This window comes from Apostichopus japonicus, chromosome 3 (genome assembly GCF_037975245.1).
Source record: "Apostichopus japonicus isolate 1M-3 chromosome 3, ASM3797524v1, whole genome shotgun sequence".
In the NCBI taxonomy this organism is placed as follows: Eukaryota; Metazoa; Echinodermata; class Holothuroidea; order Aspidochirotida; family Stichopodidae; genus Apostichopus; species Apostichopus japonicus.
In genome coordinates, this window is record NC_092563.1 from 12,962,445 (window position 1) to 12,990,392 (window position 27,948).

Consider the following 27,948-nt stretch of genomic DNA (forward strand, 5'->3'; position numbering starts at 1 on the left):
TTGAGTCAAGCATCTTCAAAGAATGCTAAAATTGTATTCATCTTCTGACTCTGTTTAATATATATGAATCTATTATATCTTAAACAATGTCTGAATATTGCATCCAACTCAAACACATATTCCACCCACAGTACTAGATTTGTGATATTAGTAAACACATTTAATGCATCTTTTTCTTCAACAATAGCACCCATTAACATCATTCCAACACATAGCTATCTCCAGTTTGCTATCATCAGACAATACACCTACACCACCTGCTTCCCCACTACTTCACAAAGTAGAAAATGTGTTAAAATATAATTAATACTTGTCATGAACTAGACTTTCTTTAATGACCGACACTAGCAATGTAAAAGTAAACAGACCTTCACCTGGTAGTGTTTTCTGTAAACTTTTTTGAAATCATTTCAAAAAAATAAAAGTCTGTCTTGTAAGTAAGAGTAGCAAATAATACAAACTTTGCCTGCTATATTTGATAGTAAACCATAACTGAAAATCTCTGTGGAGTCCTTTGATTCTCCACTTATACCTGTTTCAGTATCATTTGACAAACTTTTTCAAACTTTAAATTGATTGATAAATGCAAACTTTGACACAAAATGTATATTGAACAATTTGCTTTAGCTTTTCATTCAAATAGTTATCACTTTTATTCCACAACTTGAAAACTGTTGATAGGCAACTATCTTTATGTTTTATTTCCATATGTAATACTCATGTAAAACCAGTACAACATATATAGGTTGCTTCTTAATTTGATATAGAATGCCACAGTGTAACTTTAGAAGTAACAATTTACTTAATAACAGTTATCTCTAATTATGTCATAAACGTCTCCTTTATTAAATACATTAATCATTTATCACTCTGCCGATCAGAAAACTTTCTAGAATATTGCTAAGAGATAGAAACTCCTTTTCTTATTCTTCCCACATATATAATCTCGAGTACAGCTGGCATAACTGTGTTGAGCACAGCTAACAATTACCCTACTGCATACGATTGAAATGTTCTAAGGCCGATCAATGTTCTAAAAATCTTCTTACATTCCCTTCAAAATTCCAAACTGATCTTCACTCAGTGGTGATACATGATGGAAACACTGAGGCATCACTACGCAGGACTGTCATAAATACCCCCTATTCATCCCTCTCCAGACTGGTCCCGCTGCTCTTCAGGAGCGATGTAATCCTCTGTTCTGAAAATCTCTGGAGGGACGTACCTCCTGAGAGGCTTGTGTGCTGGATTCCTTGTTCTCTTCTAAAAAGAAAATATTAAATATTATATTAATATTTAAGTAAAAACTTTTCCAAACTGTTTAAGACATTGCAAATAATATTTCAACCTGTCATGTCAGTATGTTGGTTCTGTCTGCAATTTTACTGGTAACCTCTTTCGGATTCATCCCCGTTGGTATGTTTTATATCTCTTTTTTATTTTACCTTAAAGCCAGATTTTGGAAGAGGCACAGTCATTTCCAGCCTGGCATTTGACTGATTGATGGCAGTTTTGGATAACTGTTAATGTTATAACATATTGGTCAACTACTCAACTTTCTTTCATAAATAGACTGTACACAATGCTTTTTTCCTCATCATTGTTATAACAGTCTATTGTCTAGTTGTGATGGTCTCAGCAGCCAGGGTACACACAGGTGTGTATTACCAACTGTATGTTGACATGTGTATCACTGGAAACTGGGTTCATTGAACATGACCAATGTGAACTAACAAATAGCAACTTAGATAAATGTACAACTGAATTGCACACCTGCCAACAAACCAGCAGAGAGTAAGAATGAGTAAAAACATGGACAGAAAAGTTCTGACTTTTGTTAAACACTTTTGTAGTTTAGGTTATTTTTTTTCTTTGCTGTACATGTGATTCATGTCTTAAAGGTTTTTGAAAATTATTTGCTTTCCAAATAATCCATGTGGATGACAAAATTAGCAATTACTCTGTTTCCCTCCCTCTACCATCCCATTTTAAAAGTGAAATTATACAAACACAGCCATGTGCAACATATATGTTTATCATTAAACACTTATGCATGAGCACAACAACGGTTTCTTCTTGTTTCATCTCTACCATGTTTTCTTCAGCTGTGGTGTATTCCTGTTACATGACAATATTTTGTCTTACATCTTACCTGGCTAAAGAGAGGGAATGACATGATGAGATTCTTGACAGAGGTAAGGGTGCCCAAGTCTTTCTCTGCTGTGTTCACTTGTTCCTCTATGACCATCACATCCTTCTTAACCAGTGACACAAATTTCTGTTGATTTTGAAAGAAATAGGATGCCATATCATTCAATATTGGCAAGTATTTAAGTAGTTCACATGGTTGATAATGAATTTGTTTTATTCATGTAATCTAGTAAATAAATGCATTCTCCAATCTAACTTTTAAATGTAATCAAAGCTATCTGGGAGAACTGAACTAATTGCTTGCTCATTACACATCATTTGGTGCAAAAATATGTTACAAGGTGTCTTAGTTTTAATAATCAATTGACATTCTATTTTGAGTACTAGCTAACTTAGATAAAACCTGAAGTGTGCAATGCATAGCATAACTTTTTTTAAAGATCTGAGACTTTGGTTTTTTATATGAAACTGCCTAAAATGTACAATTTCCTACAACCCATTCACTGAATGTATACATGTCAATTGTTAATACAGGCAAAATTTGTAGAAAATATAATTAACACTCAATATTCAAGGATTTGTTGTCAATACATGACACTGTCATGAACTGGCTTTGTAACAGTGTCCCAATGGTTTAAATATCTCTGCAACATGGCTGAGACCGGTTTGATCTTGAAGATATTGTACAGTGGTACCGCATCTGAGATGGGTACAGTGGTACCCATCTGAGTACAAATTAATGTTAATTAATTCTCGTTTAATTTAATAAATTTAATAAATGTTAATTTAATTTAATTCTCGATTTCTAAATGACAAAGCAGTGTTTTCTGTCATTGTTCCAAAAGATCTTATTTAACAAACAACATTGATGTTATTCGAATTAATAATAAAAAGAACAATAAATTACATTTATAAAGCGCTTAATACAGAGTTTTAAAGCGCTTTACAAAACAGGAAAGAGACAAAGGAAACCAAGGAAATAAAGAAAATGTTTTAAGTTGTCTCTTGAAAATACAAAGGGAGGGAGAGTCGCGAGAGTGAAATGGGAGTTCGTTCCAAAGAGAAGGCTCAGCGACAGAAAGGCACGATCGCCATAACAAGTGTGGGTACGTGGACCAGGAGTTAATTGCAAATGCGCATGATAGGAAGAGCAAAGCGTAACTGTAGTTGACCGACACAAAGGAATAAGAAGGTCAGTGATATATTGAGGGGCAAGTCTGTTGATCGCTTTGTAGGTGTGAAGTAGGATCTTAAACTGGATGCGCTGAGAGACGGGAAGCCAATGCAATGAACAGAGTACAGGGGTGATGTGATCAAACTTTTTAGTGATTTACTTCAAGAGATGCTTTGTGTAAGGAAACATTTGAGAAAGAAACACCAATTCCGGTGTTTTGGTGGTACTACCTATAAAATCTTTGTGTATGCTTCTTACTCTGGGTGACTTAACCCCCCTTCCCCCCCCCCCTCCCAGTCCTGACTTTGGTTATGCTAGGATTTCAATGTTCACTTCATTGTGCTGTTTTGTTGGTGAAACTTATTTGAACACAGACATGTGTATGCATTTACATGTACAATGCTATTACACCCACTCAAACACGCATTTATGTCATTCAATGTACAGTACTTCAAGAAATACTTTGAGTAAGATAAACACTCAAACATTCATGCATAGACTTTGACACATACCAACACATTTACTGTATGGTTAGTACTTAATAGCAAGGTTACAACAGAATTAGATGACCTGGTGGTATCTGTAGAGCTCACCTCTAAATCATCAACCTTTTGAAAGACAGACTCTAACTCTTTACTTTTGGCATGTACTTCTGGAAGACTTCTGTTGAGGGCAAGGGAAGAATCTGTTCTGATCTGAGAGGGGGGAAAAATTACAAATAACCATAACCAAAGTTGCAATAACAAAAATTTACAATTGATATAAATATTAAATCTATGTAAATAATGTCTTTCTGGATGTATCCTCTTAGTTTGAAATTATCTGTGGGTGCAAACATCTCACAGCAAACTTCTGTCTGTCAGTGGAAACCTTCTACCTTCTATGGATACAGTATGTTTTGATTCACCCAAAAGGTATCCAAAGAGTTTGACTATCAGAAAACAGTATTTCTTCTGTAGTCAACAAGAAAATAAGCTAACTTTCAGTCTCCTTTAAATTTAGTATACACTTACGAGTACAAGTTATGTAGAATGTCCTCTATGCATTACAGGTTACCAGTTTCTTTCTGTTGTTATAACATTGTTTCTGTTAAGACTATCCATTGTCTCATATAACATTCTATGCAGGTTGCCCCTGCTATACACCATTGCCCCCCACCCACCCTCCCCTCCCATGTCCCCAAGAAATTTTTCAAGGTAAGATTTTTCCTTGAAACATCTCAGTTTACATGACAGAGTACTTACAATATCCACTACAGCACAAAATTCATCCAGTCTTGTGAGAAGTTCCTCTATTTTTTCATCCAGATGATTCCTCTGCAACATATTAAAGCAAAAATTGAAAAAATGAATACCTATAAACTTGAATGAAAGAGGTGCAAACTAATAGGTCAGTACAACACAAAACCTGATCAATAACATGCTTGGGTCAGGTTATTTTACGTACAAATACTACATAGCTTCATTTCCAGCTGGAATGTTAAAATGATAAAGTGAATACAAAGTTGTTGAGAACATCACTCACCACTGACATTGCTACTGCAGCAGATGATTAATAAATGGAGTAGCAGATTTAACCCAATGATAAGACATTAAGCAGTGCTTTTGTCTATCTCTCACAATACGTACAATACGACTAACAAGTTACTGTTTGCACTGAATCTCAGCTGGCCTAACCTTAAATAGGCCTGAAAGGTCATCAGCATTCCCCTAAAATATGCTGAAAAATTCCACCCATGCTCACATTTCAACAAGCAGTGTACTCCCTCTCTCAAAGAAGTAAGGATATACAATAATTGCATGATGCTAAGAGCACAAACATTATTTTAAAGGCCAGCAGTGTGACAATTTCTCTGATCTTGAACAGTGGGTTAGTTATGTCCTTCAAATTTGTTATTTCAATGATGGCTTGATCAGATTTCTCGAAGACGCATATATACATCTATGTATTTCCTCAACTACATGCATGCCTTGCAGTTTAAATGCCCATATACATCTATGTATTTCCTCAACTACATGCATGCGTTGCAGTTTACTGCATAACTGCAGTAAATGGGTGAAATGATTCATGAAAGTGCTTCAAAGTACAAATTGATATTTTCTTATTTCACTGTAGCAATTTAACAGATTTTGTGAAGACTTGCTAGGTTAAAATTGCTTTAAAAAAGTGGTGAACACTCTGACTGTCAAACAATACAACTATAGTGGCTATCAGTGCAGAAGCATAACACAGTATAGTCAAGGAACCTATTATAGGGCAAACTAAAACGAATGACAGCGAATGACAATTGACTTTGTACAGGGTTAATTATCATTCGCGAATGACAGCGAATGACAACGAATGACAACAAAGGATGGTGGTGAGAAGAGATAGAATGATAAAGGAGTGGAGTGAATGCGGTTATTGGTTTTCTGCGCAAAAATGATTTGAGGAAAATCGCATGTTACGTGGTTGCATGGTTTTGGTGTAATTTACGGATAGAAACCCGTGGAAAGTTTTTGTGTGAGAATGCGCTTGAGTGCTGTGCTTTTGACATTTACCTCTGTAGATTTATATAGAAAGATAACTGAAGTAATTGTTAGGTGCTGGCTAATTGGTATGTTTGAAACTGATATATCCACGATTACTTTGGGTGGAAAATGATATCGTACTATTAAAGTATAAAAATTGTAGTAGCAACCACTGTTTTCTCGAAAATTTTCTAGGAACGTTTGGCTGCAGTTCGAAAAATCCAATGAGATGAATCATCCGGCAACTCATATAGGCCCCTACTGTATATATACATTTTTCATGTAGGGAACTTAGGAATGTATACATGGCGTTCGAGCAGTGGCGTGCGCAAAGGGGGGGGGGGGGTGGGGACGGCCCCCACCTTCATGATCAGTCGGGGAAAAGAACCTCAGTCGGTGGAATGAGAGAATCGATAATTTAATATACCCACAAAGTCTGAACTGTGATATCCGGTTGAAGCAAATGTCTGTGTTGTCATTCACTGTCATTCGTTTTAGTCAACGCAATTTTTTAGTGTGTACAACATATTGTCATTCGTTATGTGTAACGCAATTGTCATTTGTTTTAGTAACACCCCCTATTATGACACATAATTGACACACAGTTTGAAATTTCATTATATTTACTATAGCAGGAGAAAGGAAGCTCGACTGCACTAGCAAGTCCCTCAATGTGTTTTGCACCAACCAAACAATGATGTAATGCTACAGTACGGCCAAATCATAACAATCAAGTAACTTGTGTGTTACTGTTACTTAATAAAAGTTAAACGAGCTATACTGTTGTGTGTTTGTAATAAACAATCAAGAAATATTCCAAACTTATTTTTTCCAGAATTTGGAGCCGTTGAATCGGACATGTATGGGACCTCCCCTCCCCTACCAAAAAAAAAAAAGATTTGGGCAACAAATTGTGCATTCAGAGGCATATAAAATTAGGTATGTTAGCCTAGCTCTAGATCATAGATGTTATAGCCTAGGTTGTGTTGACAAATACCTTGACTTTTTGTGTGGTTGTAAAAAGGAGGTGTACACCGGGAGCAGTGGTCTTCTTAGTGGTAATTCTTAATGTTAACCTAATCCTCCGGCATTTCCCGACTGTAGAAAACTAGGCTAACTTCGTGTAAGGCCTAGCCTAATGTTAATCTATATGTATACAACTTCATGTTTATTGTCCATAACGTTACATTACAGTACAGGTAACTTAGTAGTACTCTAGCCAAAATTCCTTGCCTCTTTTTCAGGATCTGTCACAACAAATGAGGCATAATCGGAGGCAGTGTCTTGTACAATTTGATCCAAACTGGTTTTGTTATTGGCAGCCGACTGTTCTTGTATATTGTCTTCGACAGAAGCCATGACATCAATCGTTTTCAGAATGAAAATAGAAAACTAACGACGTCGGTAGCACTAAAAAAATAACACACTGTGTAATTGTATGCTTTACTGTGTATATGAATTCCAGAGGAAGACGGTGTTATTATTGAGCTGGTTGAACCTTGCCTGCGTAGCGGGATTCTGTTCAACGTATGTTACATTCCTTCCTGAAATGTGAAAATAACATAAAGTGCACTACGCAGTGGATTAGAAGTCAACTTATTGGTCATATGCACAGTGGTCATATGATGTAAACAGAAAAATTTTGAAGTTTGGCTATAGTGTATACATAAGTGTAAATCGGCTAACTTTTTCGACGAGTTTCGGAAACTCACCGTTCCAGTCATTGAGGAGAGGCGAGGTGGAGTGGGAATTGCAAATTTCTCCCTACCGATTTAGGTAGGAGGCTGACGTCTTATGGAAGGGCCAGAGGCGAAGAAAGGATTTAACAAAAAGACGGGAATGACCTGGGTCACTGAAGCCGCCTCTTATATACCTGTAGGGAGTCCTTCCCGGAGGAAAAACTTAAGACGTCAAATGGTGCATTCAAAGGCATAATTAGACTATAAAAGGGCTACTTGTACCTTCAAACGCAACCTTTTTTTCTGAAAATCCTAAACTCAAAATCCCCGACTGATTTAGAAAGTCATGAGTCCTGAACCATTTATTATGGGAGGTCTAGATGGGAATGGGTGCTGCCTGGGGTCATTGAAACCAACTCCCATGTTCGAAGGTATGGGGTTACTCTCCCAGGGAAAAAAAAAACCTTGATGTCAAATGGTGCATTCTGAGGCATATACTTGAGGTCTATACATACATATATATAATTTTAAACTAAGGGTGTGATAAGAAATTAAAGTAAATTACCCCCACCCCATCACCCCTGGCAGACTGATTTAGGTATAAGTCTGCAGCTTTATAGGAGTACCAGAGGCGAGTTAATACTTTGTGTGGGGTTGAAAAAGGAGGGATTATAGTAGTGGTCCTAATCTCCCCTGGCTGAATGCAAAGAAATCCCCGGATTGAACCATTTTCCCACGATTGACTTCGCGCATAAAACTAGCGTAGAGCAGGCTATACAACTATATAACAATCAGTAATACACATTTTCCAAAAGGTTTAACATTAATTCGGGAATTTGCTTTACAAGAATTTTACTGAGAGTGAGTTGACCTATGATTTTTGCACATTGTCATCGATTTTATTGTTGGAAAGTAAAGAAATTAAAACTTAAATACAGATGACGCCAACTTCAGAAGCATTCAAGATGCATCATGATGTATCAGTATATCTTGTAAATCCGCTGCTGAAAGTGCAACATTGGTGATAACATTTGTTATGTTCGGAATTTAATGTATCATTTCTACTTTCCGCTCTCCTATGCTCTGATGGCTTTGAAAAGTGGCAAAGCAAGTGTGTAAGACACACGCGTAGCCAAGCCGGGGCACAGGGTTACCCCCCATAGAGACTACTGCCCCCCCCCCCCCCCAATCTGAGTCGATCATCATTGTGTGTTCAAGAACTAAAAAATGAATGCAAGTTCGGACAAGAGTTTAAAACCCATCCTCAAATTGTTGATGCAGCTTATTTAATCTCTGGTGCCCCTCCATTTCGGAAATCTTGGCTTCCTGTCTGGTGTAAGACAATAAAGCAATTAACATCGATGTACGTAATCTGTTCGAGGCTACCGTAGTAATCCCGTCCAAATAATCTGCTTGTTGTACATGGAATGGTCATACCATATTGATGAATAGCGCCACGAAATTCATCACATATTTTTACGTCCAATTTGCCTGGACATCTGATCGTTGCAGAAAAGAACTCGTGCCAGAAATAATTAAACTAACGACATTTTAAGGCACATTTTAGGGAAAGTGTAAAGTTTTAGAACAAATCATATACGGTTTTATTTTCTCCCTATAGTTGTTATGGTTGAGATCACAAGATCTATAAAGGTGCCTTGATTTCTTTGTGTCCTCACAGTTTGTTTAGCTAGACTATAGTGACAGCTGAGGTTCGCAAATGTTCGCCAAATCTGCAAGTTTATGAATACATTCTCATGATTGGCCTCTTTCCAAAGCGGTTCTTTGTTCATTCTAATTTGCACGGGTCCTTTCTCTGTTTTCAATATGAAAACTTTCTAGCCAGTGGCATACTAAGAAAATAAACCATATTATTTACAACAGATCTAAAACTAGTGCCTTCTTTCCAGAGGAAACTATTGTCCTGAACTTTGACCCTTGGTGGTAGTTCTTCACCTCACCCCCCCCCCCCGCCTCTCCCATACTTCCCTGATGATTACACGTGGAGACATGCCAAAGTAATCGCTTCGTCATCACCAAAGGTTAGCACCTGTAATGTGTCTTTAAAGGAGGGTGCCAATCTGAGGGTCTTTCCATGTATTACTGGTTTTATGTTTCAAGCTGTGTCAAATGCCCACGGTTGGGAATACCTCATTCACGAGAACATCCGATTCACTAAGTATCATACAATAATATCGTATCATAATAATATTAACTATATAATATGAAACATCCACGATAATATTATTGCATGTATTACTACATGATAAAATGATATATGATAATAAAGCATGTGTTAGCTGTCCAGAAACAAATATTTTGGTAAAAAAAAAATCACTGCTAAATGGTAGTTAAGGAAACTGGACGTCTTGTTATTCTTCACTTTAATAGTGCACCATATTTTCTATGTGAATTACCGACTGTGAAATTATTCAGTGGTCTGGGTTGCCATGAATGAACCTTGCTTTTCTATAGTGGTAAGCATAGGCGTAGGAGGCGGGGAGCTGGGGTCTGCAGCCCCCCCCCCCAACCAAATATTTTTGTGAAACTTCGGGTAATATGCTGAGATTTTTTTTACAGCCCCCCCCCCCCAAATCAAATTGGGCTCCTACCCCTATGGTAGTAGCAATCACAGCTTAGGTTTAAAAGTTCCCGTGACGGTATATAAATCAGGCCGCGGAACATATTTAATCGGGGACGAGACATCAAATCTGGGGACTCCCAGTTGCCATTGAAAATGGGGGAAATTTTGTTCAAAGGATTTATCCCATTACTTAGGACAGTAGGATGGCAATCTGCACTTTGTAAATTGATCTGTAAACAGTTAAAGTATTATATTTGAATAATTTATCCACAGAGGAAAATAATGAGATGGGGTTTTCTACGGAAGACTATTGCGGCCATGGCAAAAAAAAAACACGGATATATATACAAGACAAAATTTTTACTACGAAAAACAAAATTTTTACTACGAAAAACAAAATTTTTACTACGAAAAACAAAAATTTTTACTACGAAAAACAAAAATTTTACTACGAAAAACAAAAATTTTACTACGAAAAACAAAATTTTTACTACGAAAAACAAAAAATTTTACTACGAAAACAAAATTTTTACTACGAAAACAAAAATTTTATGTAGTCACACATTCACAAACATTGACTGTGCAGGTGCAAGCAGACTTTCGATGTGCGTTTTGAATGTCTCGAAATGGATCGAGATCGCCTTATTCGGCAATATTTCAGCATGGGGTTACCCTATGCTAAAATTTGTTTTTCGTAGTAAAAATTTTGTTTTTCGTATTAAAAATTTTTTTTCGTAGTAAAAATTTCGTCTTGTATATATATCCGTGTTTTTTTTTTTTTTTTTTTTTGCCGCATTAGTCTTCCGTAGTTTTCAGATAACAATGTGGAAAATACTTATATCGTCTACGTCTGGAATATCCATGTAAGAGTCAATGCGAGATATATTAAAAAATCTAGCAAGTTTGCACTACGTATTTGGTCAGGTGTTAATAGAGTAACATACTGTAATGTCGCAATTAAGGGTCAGAACGGATAAAATCACACCAATATAGGCAGAAATTTACTGTTGGCAGATGTTGTCGGTCAGTCTTGCAAAAGAAAAGCTGACACACGAAATAGGCATTAATTGAGGTAAGTTTTCAAGATAGTGAAAACACAATTACCCCAGGTACGCTTACTTGTATGCAACTTAAAAGTGGGTCTAGTTCCACGAAACTCCACACACCCCCGCTGCAATCTACCCCAAATCAATCACAACGTTAGGCTTGCGTTATAACATTATAACAATGTAGAAACACAATAATTTTTATGAGTGCACATTTATTGCAGTACGTTTGACATTAAGGGAGACAGTAGGCCTAAATAATCTTGAAACAGCTAAAAAATTCAGTTTGAAACATACCAATTAGCCAGCACCTAACAATTACTTCAGTTATCTTTCCATATAAATCTACAGAGGTAAATGTCAAAAGCACAGCACTCAAGCGTATTCTCACACAAAAACTTTCCCTGTGGTTTCTATCCGTAAATTACACCAAAACCCTGCAACTACGTAACATGTTTTTCCTCAAATCATTTTTGCGCAGAAAACCAATTACCGCATTCACTCCACTCCGTTAATCATTCTATCTCTTCTCACCACCGTCCTTCATTGTCATTCGCGAAAGATAATTAACCCTGTACAAAGTCAATTGTCATTCATTTTAGTTTGTCCCTAAAGTTCTATTAATGTGATGGAATTGATGTGTTGCACTTCAAATTACAATGATGAAGTCACGTACCTCCCTCTCCTTAAAAAGGGGGGGGGGGTATAGAACATGAAGCAGTAAAATAATGTTATTGCTGGAAGAATTAGGTGTCTTTATGGACACTTGTTATGAAGCATTATAGATGCCAGAAGTGTGTGATTTGTTAATCCATTTTTTGTTTTCTCTAGTTTTTAGAATTCATACATGTAAACTTCAAAGATATTTCAGTCATTTCTATAGACAAACAAAGTCAATATGGGATATCATGTCTAACGATGGTAAACTGATGATACACTGGTTAACCATAATTATGAGTGCATCATAATTATGAGTGCAGTCATTTAGAAACAGTAATTGAGGGTCCGAATACTCAGGAAAGATGTAATATTTTTTGTCTCTTTTATGTAACACCAAACATGCTAATTTCATAAATTATACTTTAATAATTGAAATATTTCCCTTTCACCTACAGCTCAATGTTACAAGTCACTGGGCAAGATGTTTGAACAATTTAAGGAGAAGTTCCAAGCTGTTCAGCAGGATTTGAGTGATGGGTACTCAGTTTTTTCCTTCTTCTTCTTCTTTTCAAGTTTTAGTTTCTTTATTAAGCAACTGAACGCCTTTTATACTTTTCATGCCTTTATTCATCAAACAATGTACAATGCAAACTGCAGTTGAGTCCGGGATAATCCATCCAGTATCACATACAAAAATTTGTGTGAAATAGTCAATTTGCTGTATATTACAAGTCCAAAGATACAGTTCAGCAGGATTTTCTGGTACATAGAAACCATAGTATTTGATAAGAGACAAAATTCAGGGTCTTCAAAACTTCTACACATAAGTTAAAAAGTAAATTATTTACTTACATTACCTACAAAATTTCTTAGTCAAATATTTTGGTTGTATCAACATTCCTGTTGCAGTAATCAACAATGTTGTCACTACCTTCATCACTGTAAATGATCAACCGAGGAACACTTTTAGCTTTTCTTATGCCCAAAAACACAATATAATCAGCTCCTTCAAGTGTATATGACAGTACTTCCCACTTACTGTAGTACAAGTAAGACTGGACCTGTACCACAGTATTTCATGAACAAAAGGACACTAGATGCTTCATTTTGTTAAAAATATATTGGTGTCCACCAAACTTACAGTATAGGCATCAAAATACAAATTTGAAAATAAATGGTGACCTCAATGTAACAAATCCTGTAAAATGTAGGATCTGGCTTATTAGATATATGAAAGGTGGAACCCCTACTTTTATGTCAAGATATGAGGATTTTTTAACATTTATTTGTAGTAATTTAATGAGCCTTCAATGCAGGATACAATGTATAGGTTTGACTTTCATATATTTTTTTTGTAGTAGCTATCTCTCACTTCCAATAGTGCAAATATCTGAAGTATAGCTGAGAAATTTCATCCAAGTTTTCTTGCCTTTTGACAACATGTACTGATACCATAAGGTTGTGGAATGTTTTTTCAGTGATTCGTGGATTTGAGGTTTCCAGATGTCCTACAGTTATAGTTCAACTTGGAAACACATCTCTTTCTCATTTGAAGAAAATGGGATTTATATCAGCAGTTAAAGCAGTTATATCTTAAATAACCCACAGCTGTTCTTTTCAAACATGAATTCCTGCTTGTTTTTTTTAGGATCAAAAGCCTTAGTGTGAAGGCACAGAAGGCTAGCAAGACAAATAGGTAAGTGGTGCGTGTGGTGTTATATTTGCTTTGTTCTCAACTTAAAACAGAAAAGGCGAGTACTTCAAGACGTTAAAAAATGATGAGAATTTGAGGAATTTTATCCAGTGTATAACATTTCATCTGTGTCATCTTTAGAACTAAGAATTTGGAGCTTCTTTTTTCTTTATACCACCAATGATCTGGAAACCGATCATGGATGCTCATGGTATAGACCAGTGGTTCTCAGGGTACACGGGAGTAGGGGGGCGTTGGCACTGATTTGGGGTTCCCTGGCGATAACGAAACATAACTGCATTTAGGGCACAATAAGGCATCCAGGGGATCTGGAAACAAAAAAATAAATTTTGTGACCCAAAATAATCCAAAAATGGTATTAGAAATTCAATAACTCCACCCCTAGGTCCAGTTTCTTTTGCGTTTGGATTATTTTGTGTGTAAAAGTAAGTTGGCCTGACGTTTTGATCCTAGCAGGATCTTCTTCAGAGGCTAAATGACAAGTACAGTAACAGAAGAATTGATGTGATTGATGAAGGTGAGCAGGCTATCCTCATCACTGGTCCAAACGAAGATGTCATCAGTGTAGCGCCACCAAATGAGGGGATGGCAGGGAGCTGTACTGAGCATGCGTTCTTCAAGGCTAGACATAAACAGGCATGCAAAGGAAGGAGCCATCCTGGTTCCCATGGCAGTCCCGTGTCTTTGAAGGTAATGCTTGTCCATGAACGTGAAGTTGTTTTTGGTGAGAACCTGTTGAATGAGAACTTTGATGTCAGAGATTGGTGGACAAGGGTGGACCTTCTTAGCCTGCTCACCTTCATCAATCACATCAATTCTTTCCACAGCACCATCAAATTCACCTCTGATTACTCTCACCAACAGGTTAACTTTCTCGATGTGACTGTTCGCAAGGAACATGCTTCTCTCTCTACAGACTTATACACCAAGCCCACAGACACACCAGTATCTCCATTCTTCAAGCTGCCTACAGTCAAGCACTTCGTCTTCATCGCATTTGCTCTAACAACTCCTCTTTCATTCGCCATACAGATGCTTTGGAAAAACACCTTACTGCCAGGGGCCATAGTGCCAGAAGGGTGCGTGAAGCCATTCAGGGAATCCACTCCCAGTCCAGATCATCTACTTTGGCAGTGAAAGACAAAAAGGGACGAGATTGCGACAACAAGCTGCCCCTGGTTGTTACTTTCCACCCAAATCTTCCTCCTCTTCAGAAAATCACCTCTAACAACCACAACATTCTCCTCACTTCAGATAGACTCCAACGAGCCGTCCCTGAAAAACCCATCATCGCCTACAGACGATCAAGCAACCTACGAGACCTTCTTGTGCGTGCTGCTGTTCCACCTCTAACTTCCAACCCTTCACCCATTCAGCATGGTACTTTCAAATGTGATCGTCTGCAGCCACCACATTGTTGAATCCAATTCCATCACCAGCCACAGCATGCAACTCACACACAAGACTAAGGGTCACATCACTTGCACTTCCACCAATGTCATCTATCTGATATCTTGTAGAGTTTGCGGCATCCAGTATGTTGGCGAAACCAAAACCACTCTCAAGAAGCGATTCTATGGTCACAGATCCACAGTCAACACCATGAAGACTGAGACCCCAGTTGGAGAACATTTTAACCTTCCCAACCATACCATTAACGACATGTCCTTACAGGGGATTGAATCCTTAGGTAGCCGCCCTGACCTAGTACGAATCAGCAGAGAGAGTCTCTGGATGCAACGCCTTTGCACCATTCAACCTCATGCGCTGAACATTCAGGAAGGACATGACTAACTTTTCTTCTGTCCCCCACTCCTTCTCCCCTTGTTCCCTCCCCCCCCCCCTTTCATTCATCCTCCCACAGCTCTCTTCCCCTCCTTTTTTCTCCACACCTTTCTCTCTTTGTCCCTCTCCAGTTTATTCCCTACCTCTCCTCTTTCCCTGTTGCTTTCTTCTCACCATCCATTTTCTACTTATAATCCCCTTTCATCTTTCTCATTGTGTTCACCGTGCTCATTAACCTGTCTGTTTTCTGTGCGTGTTTTTGTCCCTTCTGTTACTGTCATTAAGCCTCTGAAGAAGATCCTGCTAGGATCGAAACGTCAGGCCAACTTACTTTTACACATTCTATTACACAGGCCCTCTAGTGGATAAGCAGTTTGCTAACAGTTTTATTTTATTTGGATTATATTGTAGCAGAGATATCTCTTGTAACTTATAAGTGCATAGCGCCACCATTTTAGCCTGTCATTTGGGGTATTTCCTGAGCTGGTCATTGATTGCGAAGTCAACGCAGCTTGCCTTCTGCAGGTTTTTGTTGTTCTTGCAAACAGAAAAAGAAAAAGTATTGTTGAGAGAAAATTCATCATCTTGTAGGGAATGTACAGTAGGCTATTTTTTAATTCCTATATGCATATCTTCGGACAATCTGATTGCTCGGTTGAGCGGCCCACTATGATTGGTGGTTTATTGGGAGTGTGAGTGGTGGGGCCAGTACACATGAGTGTAACCAATATTGTCATGTGTTTGTTCTGTAAATAGGAACCAAAGCCATTAGAGAAGATAGTTTAGTCTCATATATGGCATCCATTCATTATCGGTAATGAATGAATAGTGGATCGCAATTAAGTATGTTTGCTTTTTGCAGCTTTCAAATCATAATCTATGATCACATTAACAAAAAGAGTTTGGTCTAACAACACTGTTAGTCATCATCTAAGACAACTGGAAAACTCTTAAAAAAATAAAAGAGGCTGCAACTTATCAATTAGCACCTCATTCAGACTTATTCTGTGTCAAATAAAACAAATATGTTTTAGTCCAAGTCCTGATACACATGAACAGGACTTCACTACTTCCATCTCAATTGTATGGAATACCAGTTAAAAATACATTATTCACCATTTCTATTTTTTTTTCTATAGGAATTCAGAGAATTTATCTTCAAAACACGACAAGTAAGTTTTATCTTTTTGTTATATTTTTGTAATCAGTTTAAAATATATATTTGAAATTTGGAGAGGCTCTCCAGGGACAGATTGGAATAAAAACTTTGAGTAGCAATAGGTTATTACTGTACATTAAATTCATGTGTTTATTGCATGTATCAACATGAAGATCCCATAATAGAAGTTACTTTAATAAGTTACATAATAAAGGGAGTACGTATTAAACACCATAGCACTGTTCTTGATATCTATGTACAGCTAATCTCTGTGTTCATGACTTTTGTTTTAAACTCACATTGATATTTCATTACAGTTTACCGAATCTGAGGGAAGGTTTACACATATCCGCTGGTGCTGACCTGCTAGATCAGTAAGTTAATAATAACTGCACAGGCAGTTCTATACATGTATGTCTATTTTATCTTTGTTTTAAGTGTGATTTCTGGATGAATTAAGGTATAATAAATCTGTGTGACTTCTGGATGTATTTAGGTGTGATTAAGGTATGATAAATCTCAGTGATTTCTGGATATATTAAGGTATGATAAATCTCCTGATACATAAAGAGATATCAAGTTGGCTTAGAATGCAGATTATTTGGTGCAATTCCAGCTTCAGAGATCACTCTATAAAGAAGCATACACTATCATGACAGTGTTAAAGGGCTGCAGATTTTCAATGTATCTGTAATGTATAGGCTTGGTAACTTAAATCACTAATCAACCACCAGGGCAAGATCCACTAACCTTACCCTCTACCTGAAGCTACTGTGATTGCAATCCCATAATATCACATTAGTGGCATAACTAAACTAAAGCCGATTTCTAAGTTTACTGTTTGCAAGAGTAATGTGTAAACTGGATGTAAAAGATTCCTGTAATATTTTTTAATATTTTTCTTCTTTACATAGTTTCCAAGGAACCTGGACAAACATTCATGAGGCCATAGAAGACTGCGCCAACAGAGCAACAGTAATTATTATTCATTCTTAGATGTATCAAAGTTATAAAATTAATTATTATTCATTCCTTGATGTATCAAAGTTATAAAATTTTACTCCTTACCTGACAAGGACCAATCTGACATGTGTCTTCATTTAAAGGTGACGTCATCATCAGTTATCCTTGACTTGAGTCTTGTCATTAACTATACTCAAGTCAAGAAAACACTTAAGTCACTGTACCATCTCTGTGGGGAGAAACAGCATAGATCTGTTTGACTCTGTTCATCCTGAATTGGTGACTCGAGTCTTGGCTTATTATAAACACTGCATGTATGTTTATATATTTGCATGTAACTATTAAAACTTTTTAAGATTTAAGGACTGGGAAAGTAATAATTTGTACAGGAAGATGTCACGTTAAAGTTGCAGTGGGTTGTGAATTTGTGACACTCAGACAAAGCCATGTAATATTCCCGCATACTGTTAAAGTTGCAGTGGGTTGTGAATTTGTGACACTCAGACAAAGCCATGTAATATTCCCGCATACTGTAATGGGTGATCCAAAAAGTTTAACTAAGAGATCTACGAATTTTGAGTTCCTCAAGTTTGATGTACTGTGTGCTTCACTTGCAACTCTTATGTTTAATTTCATCATTCCTGGTGCAAGTTTTGAGTAATAAAGCAGACTGGTGATATTTTGTGAATGCATCTGGCAACAGAGTGATTGACATAATCATTGCAATTGAGTGGAAAAGGTTTTTGTTTTTCTTCACAATATTTCAATCATTGTGCGAAGAAAAAGTAGTATTTCTAACAATAGATTGCATTTTGATAAAATAATAGATACTAACAACATTGAAAGACAAAGGAAACGTCCAAGTATATCACATTTTCAAGGATAAATCAACAAGATGATTATAGAAGGAAAGTAAAAGTTGCTACCATGATGTCATCACATACTACCCAATGTGATCCACCATCTGAAGTAAGAGCAGTTTTAGCCAGTCTAAATAGTTTCCATTCATTGAACCATACTTTGAGCTAGGGATAAGATATTTTGATGGGCTTTGAACTAACAGTGTAGAATAGTTTTCTCTTTCAGATAAGTTTCACATTGTCTGCCACAAAATTTGACTTTACAAAGACGTAAATATGCCTTTGATAATATTAAACTTGGTTCAAGGAAAACTGATCTCTTTGTAGGATGCAGATGCTCTCATACAGCAAATAGCCTTCAACCAAGAAAAGAAGTTTGCAGAATGGAGAGATATTAAAAAACATCTGCAGGAAATCCCAAATCTCCTGGAAGATATACAGAGTATTACAGCAAAGATAGGTGAGATTATCTCCATGAAGTTAAAAGGAAAAAATTGAAATGATCACCTCTCATAGCTAAATAGTGATGAGAAAAGTTCTAGTTGAAGAAAATAAAGTTGTTTAGGATGCACAGGAGAGCTAAGGTTATTTTTGTTATCAGTTATTGTAGTACTTTGGTCAGCATCATGATTCAGTAAAGCTGTATCAAAGAGGTTTAGCGTCCCAAAGTATTGATAGTTATTCAATAATTTGTACAAAAGGTAGAGATTTGCCGTTGAATAAGGTCCTGCTAGATCAAGATGTGAGGCCCTTCTGTGTTTATGTATTTTACATACACAGGTTCTTTACAATAGATAAACACCTTGTTAACAGTTCTTTCTCCCCCACAAATAATATGATCAGTGCTTTGGTGTAAAAGAAAGTTATAGTAAAATTTGCAGTTTCCAGACCTGTTTTATCTGGATCTGATATCCAACGACCAATACTGCAGATTTATCATTACTAAAGTGCCTCAAATCTCAAGAACAAATACGACAAGTTTTGTCAGTTAGGGTATAGTTTCAGTTTTAACTATCTCAGTTTTATAAACATTTTGAAAATTTAGTTTTCTACCTGTCAATGACATTTCAGTAATGTTGTACTTAACCCAAATTGTTATTCATCCTTAGTAGTTGTTTATTCCTTTTATTTTCTTTATTATCATGCTTTTCAATTTATCCAGCAAAAAATGAATAACCATTAACTGAGTATTTGAACCTGGGACTTATTGATGAGGACTTTATAGTAATATCTCCTACTATTTCATGGCAGTAACATATGTACCATGCATGTTCGTATCAATATTGCCATTGGATATCAGCAATGACTTTGATGTAATTTCTTAATAGGAAAACTGACGGCAGACTTTGAAGAGGTGGAGGCATCTCTCGTAGAGTTGGAGGATGTGATTGATGAAGAAGAATACCGACAAAATGAAGAAATTCAGAGAAAAGAGTTGGAAAATTACCAAAAACAGAAGCTGTAAGTAATAATCTGTCCTGGTGCTACCTGATTGTACCGATTGAATAGCCCAAAAGATTTGTTAAGAAAAGGAAGGAAGTGAGGATATACATAGATGTTGATATCATTTTTCAGGAAAGATAAAATGTTCAGTCGGTTTTCATCCTTGCCCTCCTCTGGAATTTCAAAGCAGATTCTTTTACTGTTTGATAACAAAAACTAAAGACTTACATATTAAATAACTCTGTCACAAATTTAAATAGACGGTAAGGGGAAATGCAAATCCAATCAGTGTATAAGCAGGAAAGGAAAGATTTACTCTGTCATCCCACAATGTACAAAATGTCAGTACCCTGACAAGACATTGAATCTTTGTAGATGTGTTGTAAATGTAAACCATTCATTACAAACATCTCTATCAGATAAAAGGTTAAGAGGTTAAGATGATCGTGTTTGCATCTTCTTGCTAAGACAGATCCTGTTGCTTTCTTGTTATTTAAAAACATGTCATTTCATGGCTGTGAGTTTAATGATGTAATAGTTTACTTTGGGCCTTCGAACTGTATCAGTTTTGTCAATGTAAGACCATAACTTGTGATTTCTTTACAAATTTATCATCACTTACAGAAATTATGAATTTTTATTATTTGTATTTTGTTTCGTCAGCCATGAAGAAGGATTACTGAGAGGTAAGTATGCCATGTAACAAATTAAGAAATAGTGGGGGATATGTGAATGTTCACTCCTAATTCCATCATACTGGTAGGGGATATGTGAATGTTCAGTCCTAATTCCACCATACTGCTAGGGGATATGTGCATGTTCACTCCTAATTCCACCATACTGGTAGGGGACATGTGAATGTTCACTCCTAATTCCACCATACTGGTAGGGGACATGTGAATGTTCACTCCTAATTCCACCATATTGGTAGGGGACATGTGAATGTTCACTCCTAATTCCACCATACTGATAGGGGATATGTGAATGTTCACTACTTATTCTGTCGTACAAAGTGGGATATATAAAAGAATGTTTACTCCTATTATTATCATACTAGTGAGAGATATCAGAATGTTTACTCCTATTCCTATCATACTAGTCAGGCATATGTGAACTTTTTTTTGTACTTCCATCATACTAGTGAGGTATCTGTGAATGTATACTCCTTATTCCAGCATAATGGTGGGGGATATGATGATATTTACTTCTTCCCCCATCATACCAGTGGGTGGGGGGGGGGGTTGTTTCCTAATTCCTATATAACATTTGGGCTCAAGTTGTTGGACATGATGGTGTGTCTCTATTACAGTGGTTCTATAAGAAAGTCTAGAACATTCCTGTTGTCCATGCACAATTACTACGGTCAAGAGTGAGCCGCTTTGTGACTTCCTAACCATATTGTAACTTACATGTTTAACGTAAACTGTGTAACAAAGATAACCACAGATCTTAAAAAACATTTTTTTGTTTGTTTGTTCATATTTCATCAATTGCAATTATATTACAATAAAAGCCATTTCACCAAGCTACAATAAAATGTACTATAAGAAACAGTTGTTAACGTTTCAAAATGCCTGTGATTTATTGGATTGAATGGATTTCAAGCATACATGCTCTGTTCATTCATATAGTTTTCTCTTTCTACTTTCTCCCTTCAGCTCGTTTGCAAGATGAATTTGATGAGAAACTGAACAAGAAACAAAAAGAGGAGGACGCTAAAAAGAGGGAAAGGCAGCAAGCATTCCAAGATTTCTTTGCCGACGATCTTAAACACTACAAGGAATTTGGCCAAATGCAACGTAAGTGATTCACATCCATGTTATTAAATTTGATTAAAATACTACAAAGGCTTTACCCTCGATGCATATATCATTCTAGTCTCTACAATGGTAAAGTAATTTGGTGTGACCAGGAGTATTGGGAAGGAGAAGGGATATCTTCTATTTCTATCCTCTTCTGAGTTTATAGACAGCTATACATCTTTACTGGTTAGTGTCCTGTACACAATCTGCAGCAATAATTGGTAACACAAAAATTACTTGCCCCTTCTCCGTTCAAAATTATTCCTGGTTCCAGTACATATCTACATGATGTAATAAATGTAAGTGTCATTGTTCCAAATTAAGGGAACAGAAGTAACGGACAAGTGATTGGAAGAATAATGATATCATTATTTAATACACAAGATACACTTTAAAGGTAAAACATTAGGGCCTGTTTTACTCTGCTTCAGATATCTGAGTCTAAAAAGCCTTCCCTTGAAGGGATTTTGTGTATCAAACTTTGGGTGAAAGAATCCATAGGTCTGTCTGTGCCTCGGATGTGAACACAGATGTTTGGTTAAATGCTTTGAACACTAGAGAAATAGTACTCAAAGTTGATGAAAGAAGTGCTAAAGGAATTGACCATATACAGAAGACATTCTTGGAATGGTAGTATTTGGCACCAAACAAGACTCTCAAAATTGTCCATCACAGTTCTGTTGTTGCTATTTTTTTCCTTTTCACTATGTGAGCAATCAAATCAATCAATTATAGCAATCAATCAATATGTGAGCAATCAAAGAGAAAGATGCACCAAGTAAAACATTGAACTCTCTCATGAAAACTCAAACATAATAACATTTAGATTAGAGATTGTCTCTACACAGGAGGAGTGGGAGTTGTTGACCACCGATACAGCCCTTCCCCCACCCCCCTTCCCCCGCTTTTTTTTTTGTCTTTGTGAACACTTGAGAAGAGAAAGGAACATCAAGTAAATCTGCCTTCTGTCACGAAGACTCCAATACATGATAACATTGAGATAACACGTTGTCTTGTCTCCACACAGGTCCGATGGAGGTCGCTGCTCCAGAGACACATCTTGAAGATTTTGAATTAGAATGGGATGAGCATGATCAGCAAGCTCTCAATGACTTTCTGGGACCACCAGAGGACCAAAGGTCATCTGAGGTCAATTTAGGATCATCGTTAGGCAATAAAGAATCTTCTGAAAAAAATGAATTTGTCGAAAGGAATGATGATGAAGAAGGAGAGAAGGCAGATGTTGTAGCCAATAAAAAAGATGAAGAGTTATTATTGAGAGAGGATGCCCCAAGCAATAATATGGAGCAACAAAGAGACAATGCTCAAGGCGATAGGAAAGATGAACCAATTGAGGATGCTCCAATCAGTAAGATGGAGGAAGAGGTACATGATGCAGAACTAAGTCAAGAGGGAACCAAATCTAGACTAATAGATCATAGAGAGAACATGTCTTCAGAGGTGTGTATATCTCTAACCACTAATCTTGTTATTTAACATCTGTAGATTAATCTCTGTTATTTATCATTTAGAGAACAGTATAAACAGAGAGGGTTTGTGTTCTGAGAGGAGAGCCTTTCAGTGCCAAATTTAATAATAATAAAAATCACTTGCACCATTTGGGGAAGTTGAATTATGCTGAAGGACCCTAAAGTATTCACAATGTAAACTTTGCAGAGTATGTTCTAAATTTCCATTTTAAAAATTAACACATTTGTGGCATTTGTAAAAGCTTTCTTGATATTAGTGATATTAAAGTTAACATCATAATTGGACCGTTTTTTGCTGCAGCTTCTGTTCTTTGGGGTTTTCTTCGTACACCAGAAATGCAATGTCAAAAAGTGTTTATTTGAAATAGAAGGGTCCATCCCATTATAAATGTGGTCTTGGTGCAAACAGTTTGCAGGAATTTCTCCAAACAGAGAGGTTGTCTGTACTAGTCAGTAGTCAAAAATTTTCAAAACTGCTTTGTGTATAATTTTCATGAATGTTTGACATGAACTGCACAACATCAGATCAAAGAAACAGAACATTGTAAATCCTTGATGATGTTAAACTCTGCTTTAAGGAATTGTCTGGTGGAAGATTTGGATACATTTTCCTCATAGTTCTTATGTTTCTCTTTCTAACCATGTGAAAATTGTCCCCATTCACCATTTTCTTCTTGTAGAAATCTGGTTTCCAAATTCACCAGTTTCTCACCAAAAAGCACCATTTGTTCAAACGCATCAATTTACACTTGTGGACATTTTATAATCTGGCTAGGTATAACATTCCTTCACATTGGCCAGATACAATGTTTCTGAATGTTATGGAATCAGTTTTTGTTTCTCATTTAGGAAAAGAATGACGGTGATGCAGATTCTGATGAATTTGAAGATGCTGTTGAAGAATAAATAGATGGTGAATTTCAACCATGGTGCTTTCAGATACTCCTCCTGGGAAGAGAAAGAAACAATAAAGATGTTACTAGTGTAGGTCAAAGGTTGAAAGGTCAACAAATACCACAGTCCATAAACTCAGAAGAATCTGCTGAATAGTTTGGTCTGAAATGACAATTGTTTATGTTACCAGTATGATGTGAATTCTCATGTTTGGTTGCCTGGCAGCCATGAGTATCCCTGGAAAGGGTTTTTATGACGTTGCTAGTGTTTTTGGAATACTGGCTAGGACTGTCTTCAAGATCAATTTTATAAGAAAACAATAATAGTGTCATAGTGTTAAGACCAATCTTATTTACATATGCATGTATTTTTAGTTTTTAATTTACAACAGTAAATGTCTTGCCACTGTATTTCTATTTCTTTACTAAGGCATCTGGTTATGTTTATATGTTAACTCTCCCCCAAATTCAATGCATAGGAACAAACATTCTATTTTGTTGCCTTATGTTCCCCAAACATACTACATCTGAAAAGTTGTTATATATTTGATGTTTTAAAATCAAAACTTAACCAAGGCCACTTTTGTAGGCTCAGATTAAACCTTTAGAATTTGGTCACAAGTTGTTTTGTCATTGACTAACTGCTCATATTTTGGTGAGAAGAAACACTGGATAGAAGGGGCTCTCAAAAAGGTTGCATACAGTCCATACCTTGTCAATGAAAGAAGAACTGGCACGGAATTTTACGTCGAGTTTGAGGATACTCAACACCTAAGGCTCAGTCAAGGTATATTCTGAGATTTTGATTCTCTCTGACACATGTTTGTTTCTGGTCGTTATAGAAAATGAATTGAGAACCCTTACTGTATCGTGATCGCATGGAACATTACTTCAGGTTATACTCTTTGTGTGTTTGGTCATTATTTTCATTAAAATGACAAACTAGTACTCAAAAATACTTTTGACACAAACCACCACACCCTACCAGATTTTTTGTTATCATATTAATGATAACTATTCAGTACTTAAAGATTCTATTGTATACTAAACAATTTTCAGATGAGTCATTTTTCATAGTAATATTTGTCACATACAACACAATGGTATTTGAGGTTTTTTATTACTTGAAAGAAAGGTTGTCTAGTCAAGCACATTGTTAGCAAATGTTGGTGTAGAATGGCAATGCAATGCAGAAATCTGCTATGTGTATTAAAGCCTAGTTGCAAGTGGAATGTAGTCATGCAGTCTTACATTATCAAGGAAAGACTTTCAGTTGCTTCATAAAGTTCACATAAGTTGTACCTTTGTTCAGGTTTTAATGTGTAACTATTATAGGAAATAAAGTGGAGGAGCATTGTGAAAATAATTGTTACTTCTTTATCCTGCCCTTTAAATCTCACTGCTACTTTATCATGACATTTCTAAATGTAAACTGCTTTGGTAGACATGTTTATCTTCAAAAAGTTGGGTTAGGGTCGTGTGAAAATATTGACATTATTTGTAATTTAGGAACATCTCATTTTCTGTTGTCAAACAAACTTTGAGAGAATCCTAATGTTACCAGCTCTTTGTTGAAATTCTCATTTTTCACAAACACAATATATAGTAAAATTAGGTGCTCTATTAATGAGTGAGAGTTACCGGAAGCAACAGTTAGATATTAAATGTTGATAACACGTCTTCCATAGAAAGCAAAGATTTTATCACCTTATTGTTGATTCTGAGTTTATTTTCACTACGCAGATATCTAATTTCAAATTATGTATATCGATTGTAAAAAAATGGTATTTCTTTTTATTCCTTGTTAAACTTGTTTTGTAATTTCACACTATGTTAGAAATCAATCCATTCAGGAGTTCAAGGCTGTCATACTCTGCAACATTGTAGGCACTCTCGAATATAGCCAACTTGAAGTGAGTTTCAATAAGCTGTCAAATCTAGAGAGAATGCTTGGATCATTTCTCATAAATGGTGTATAAATTTTTTAATTTTATTGTATAATTTAAATGTTTGCTGGTAATCTATTGCGCGATGTACATATCATCTTCCAACTCGTGCGTAGAAACTATATCATTTTCTATGAGCAACAGGAAAGTGTCAGGAGAGGTGTACATTCTAAACACAGGTGTCGGACTAAAGACATCAAGTATCTTGTTCATTCTGTTTGGTACCATCTTTGATTTTCAAACTTGATATTGACAGAATGATGCAGCATTTTGATTTGTTTACACATAGATTAGTCTGTGACATCACCAACCTGGAAGCAAACACATCATCTGTAATGAGCTGTTTTGATAGATTCATTGAGGGAATGTTGTTGTTTTTTTATGTAGAATGTAATGGTGTTTATATTGAGCTATATCTTTTGCTTTAATATCAAATTGTATTCCACTCAATTCACATTACCATAAACTCTTCTCATTTTAAAACCAGTCTCTCTGTCTGCTTCAAGTATAATTGATTTCTTTTGATTTGAACCAAGTCTTACTCTAGGATAAAAGTTCATAGTCAGAATCCCTTGGTAGTGAAAGTGATACCTAGTACTAAATGTTGGAGTAATGTCTCTGGTTGAAATCAAAGCAGATATTTGGAAATTTGTAATGTACTGTGGGCCAAATAAATGAATGTGTATTTATAGGGTTTTGGGTAACAAGGAGATTGTATAAGCTTGTATAAGCTTAGACCAATGTCTGTGTGTTGGGAGTGGGATGGTACAGTGAAGTAATGAAGAATAATTTACTTGGTGGGCAGCTTCTTCTTTTTATTTTTCCCCCACCAGTGTCTATTTTGTAATTTACTGGGTGGTCAGCACTGGATTTACATACACTTAAGAAATAGTGATTGAAACATTGTAAAAGAAATCACTGCATATATGCTATTGTTATGGATATAATTAAATTTCATTTAGTCCAGCATACCATAGCAAAAGTTAGTCAACTTCTCAACTTATTCACTTCTCATAAATAGAGCAGCAATAATGCTGAATCTCACTTACCCTGATAACAGCACAGAGCTCTGTTGATCATAAGACAACATAGTTACACATATTCATTGGGATTTTTGTGGTCTAGAGGTAAATGTGATGTACATGCCATCTTCCAAATCTGATGTATTGATGAAGATAGCAAGCAATCCCAAGTTTGGCCATTTGAGGCTCACCATGTCATACTGTATGCAAGAAAATTTACAATTCGCAAGATACTGCATTTACGAAGCTTTGAGAAAACAATAAAGAAGATTATGATTTCAAGTTCCTCTTTGTATCCCTCAGGATTTTTAGCTCATACCAGCATGCTGGTGTGAGCTATTGTTACAGTGCGGCGTCTATCACTCTATCATTCTATCACTCTATCCGTCAACAATTGGTAAAACCGCTCCCACTCGCACAGTGTTTGATGGAATTTCATGAAACTTGGACACAAAGACCATTGGGTATAGGGCCATCAGAGATGGTCCGAAATTTTGGGTCAAAGGTCACCTGTGGGCTGTAATGGGCCATTTTGTGGAAATACGCAAAATGCTTCTTCTCCTACAGATTCCATGGTATAATGTTGAGGGTTTGTCACGATAGTACTATGGAAGTTTTACCTTCAGGGTGTTCATGAATTTGAGATCAAAGATCAACTAGGGGTCTTTTGTGGCCCGGGCCGCGGCCCTATATTTTCAAATTGCTCCTGTTCGTACAGTGTATGGCCAGTTATAATGAAACTTGGTCACAACGTTCCTCGGGATGAGAGTTACGAGGGGTGTTCGGAAAATTGAGGTCAAATGTCATTTAGGGGGTCATCGGGGGTCATTCTTCGTAATATTTTCAAATATCTCAATCTCCTCAAGATTTTGATGGATCATATGCAAAGTTGAACTGATGATTGTTGGATTGTGTATGAATAAGGTGATGCCTAATAATTTTTGGTCAAAAGTTAATTAATTACAATTAATCCCCATTGTTTAAAAAAATCTGAGCCTTCACCTTTTTTCACCCAGTCTCTGCAGTGTTTGTTACATTTGTGGTTAAGCTCTGCAGAGGCTGTTAGT

General features: G+C 36.3%; 2 protein-coding genes across 3 annotated transcripts; one reads left to right on the forward strand and one right to left on the reverse strand.

Moving 5' to 3' along the window:
- On the reverse strand, positions 1–17,607 carry LOC139963679 (biogenesis of lysosome-related organelles complex 1 subunit 4-like). Of its 2 annotated transcripts, none has more exons than XM_071964728.1 (5): positions 17,531–17,607; positions 4,570–4,641; positions 3,919–4,020; positions 2,153–2,278; positions 1–1,263 (listed from the first exon to the last, which is right to left on the reverse strand). In XM_071964728.1, exons 1-5 carry the CDS (start codon positions 17,579–17,581, stop codon positions 1,147–1,149), a joined length of 468 nt encoding a protein of 155 aa, XP_071820829.1. In that variant the 5' UTR covers positions 17,582–17,607; the 3' UTR covers positions 1–1,146. The 2 variants fall into 2 exon arrangements, with proteins under 2 accessions (XP_071820829.1, XP_071820819.1); XM_071964718.1 differs by lacking the exon at positions 17,531–17,607 and adding an exon at positions 7,069–7,288.
- On the forward strand, positions 10,996–25,664 carry LOC139963674 (dysbindin-like). The gene is made up of 12 exons (XM_071964705.1): positions 10,996–11,170; positions 12,260–12,341; positions 13,453–13,500; positions 16,443–16,475; positions 16,780–16,836; positions 17,377–17,437; positions 18,613–18,745; positions 19,614–19,746; positions 20,392–20,414; positions 21,387–21,527; positions 22,558–22,991; positions 23,870–25,664. Exons 2-12 carry the CDS (start codon positions 12,286–12,288, stop codon positions 23,924–23,926), a joined length of 1,176 nt encoding a protein of 391 aa, XP_071820806.1. The 5' UTR covers positions 10,996–11,170; positions 12,260–12,285; the 3' UTR covers positions 23,927–25,664.
- The last annotated feature ends 2,284 nt before the right edge of the window (positions 25,665–27,948 follow it).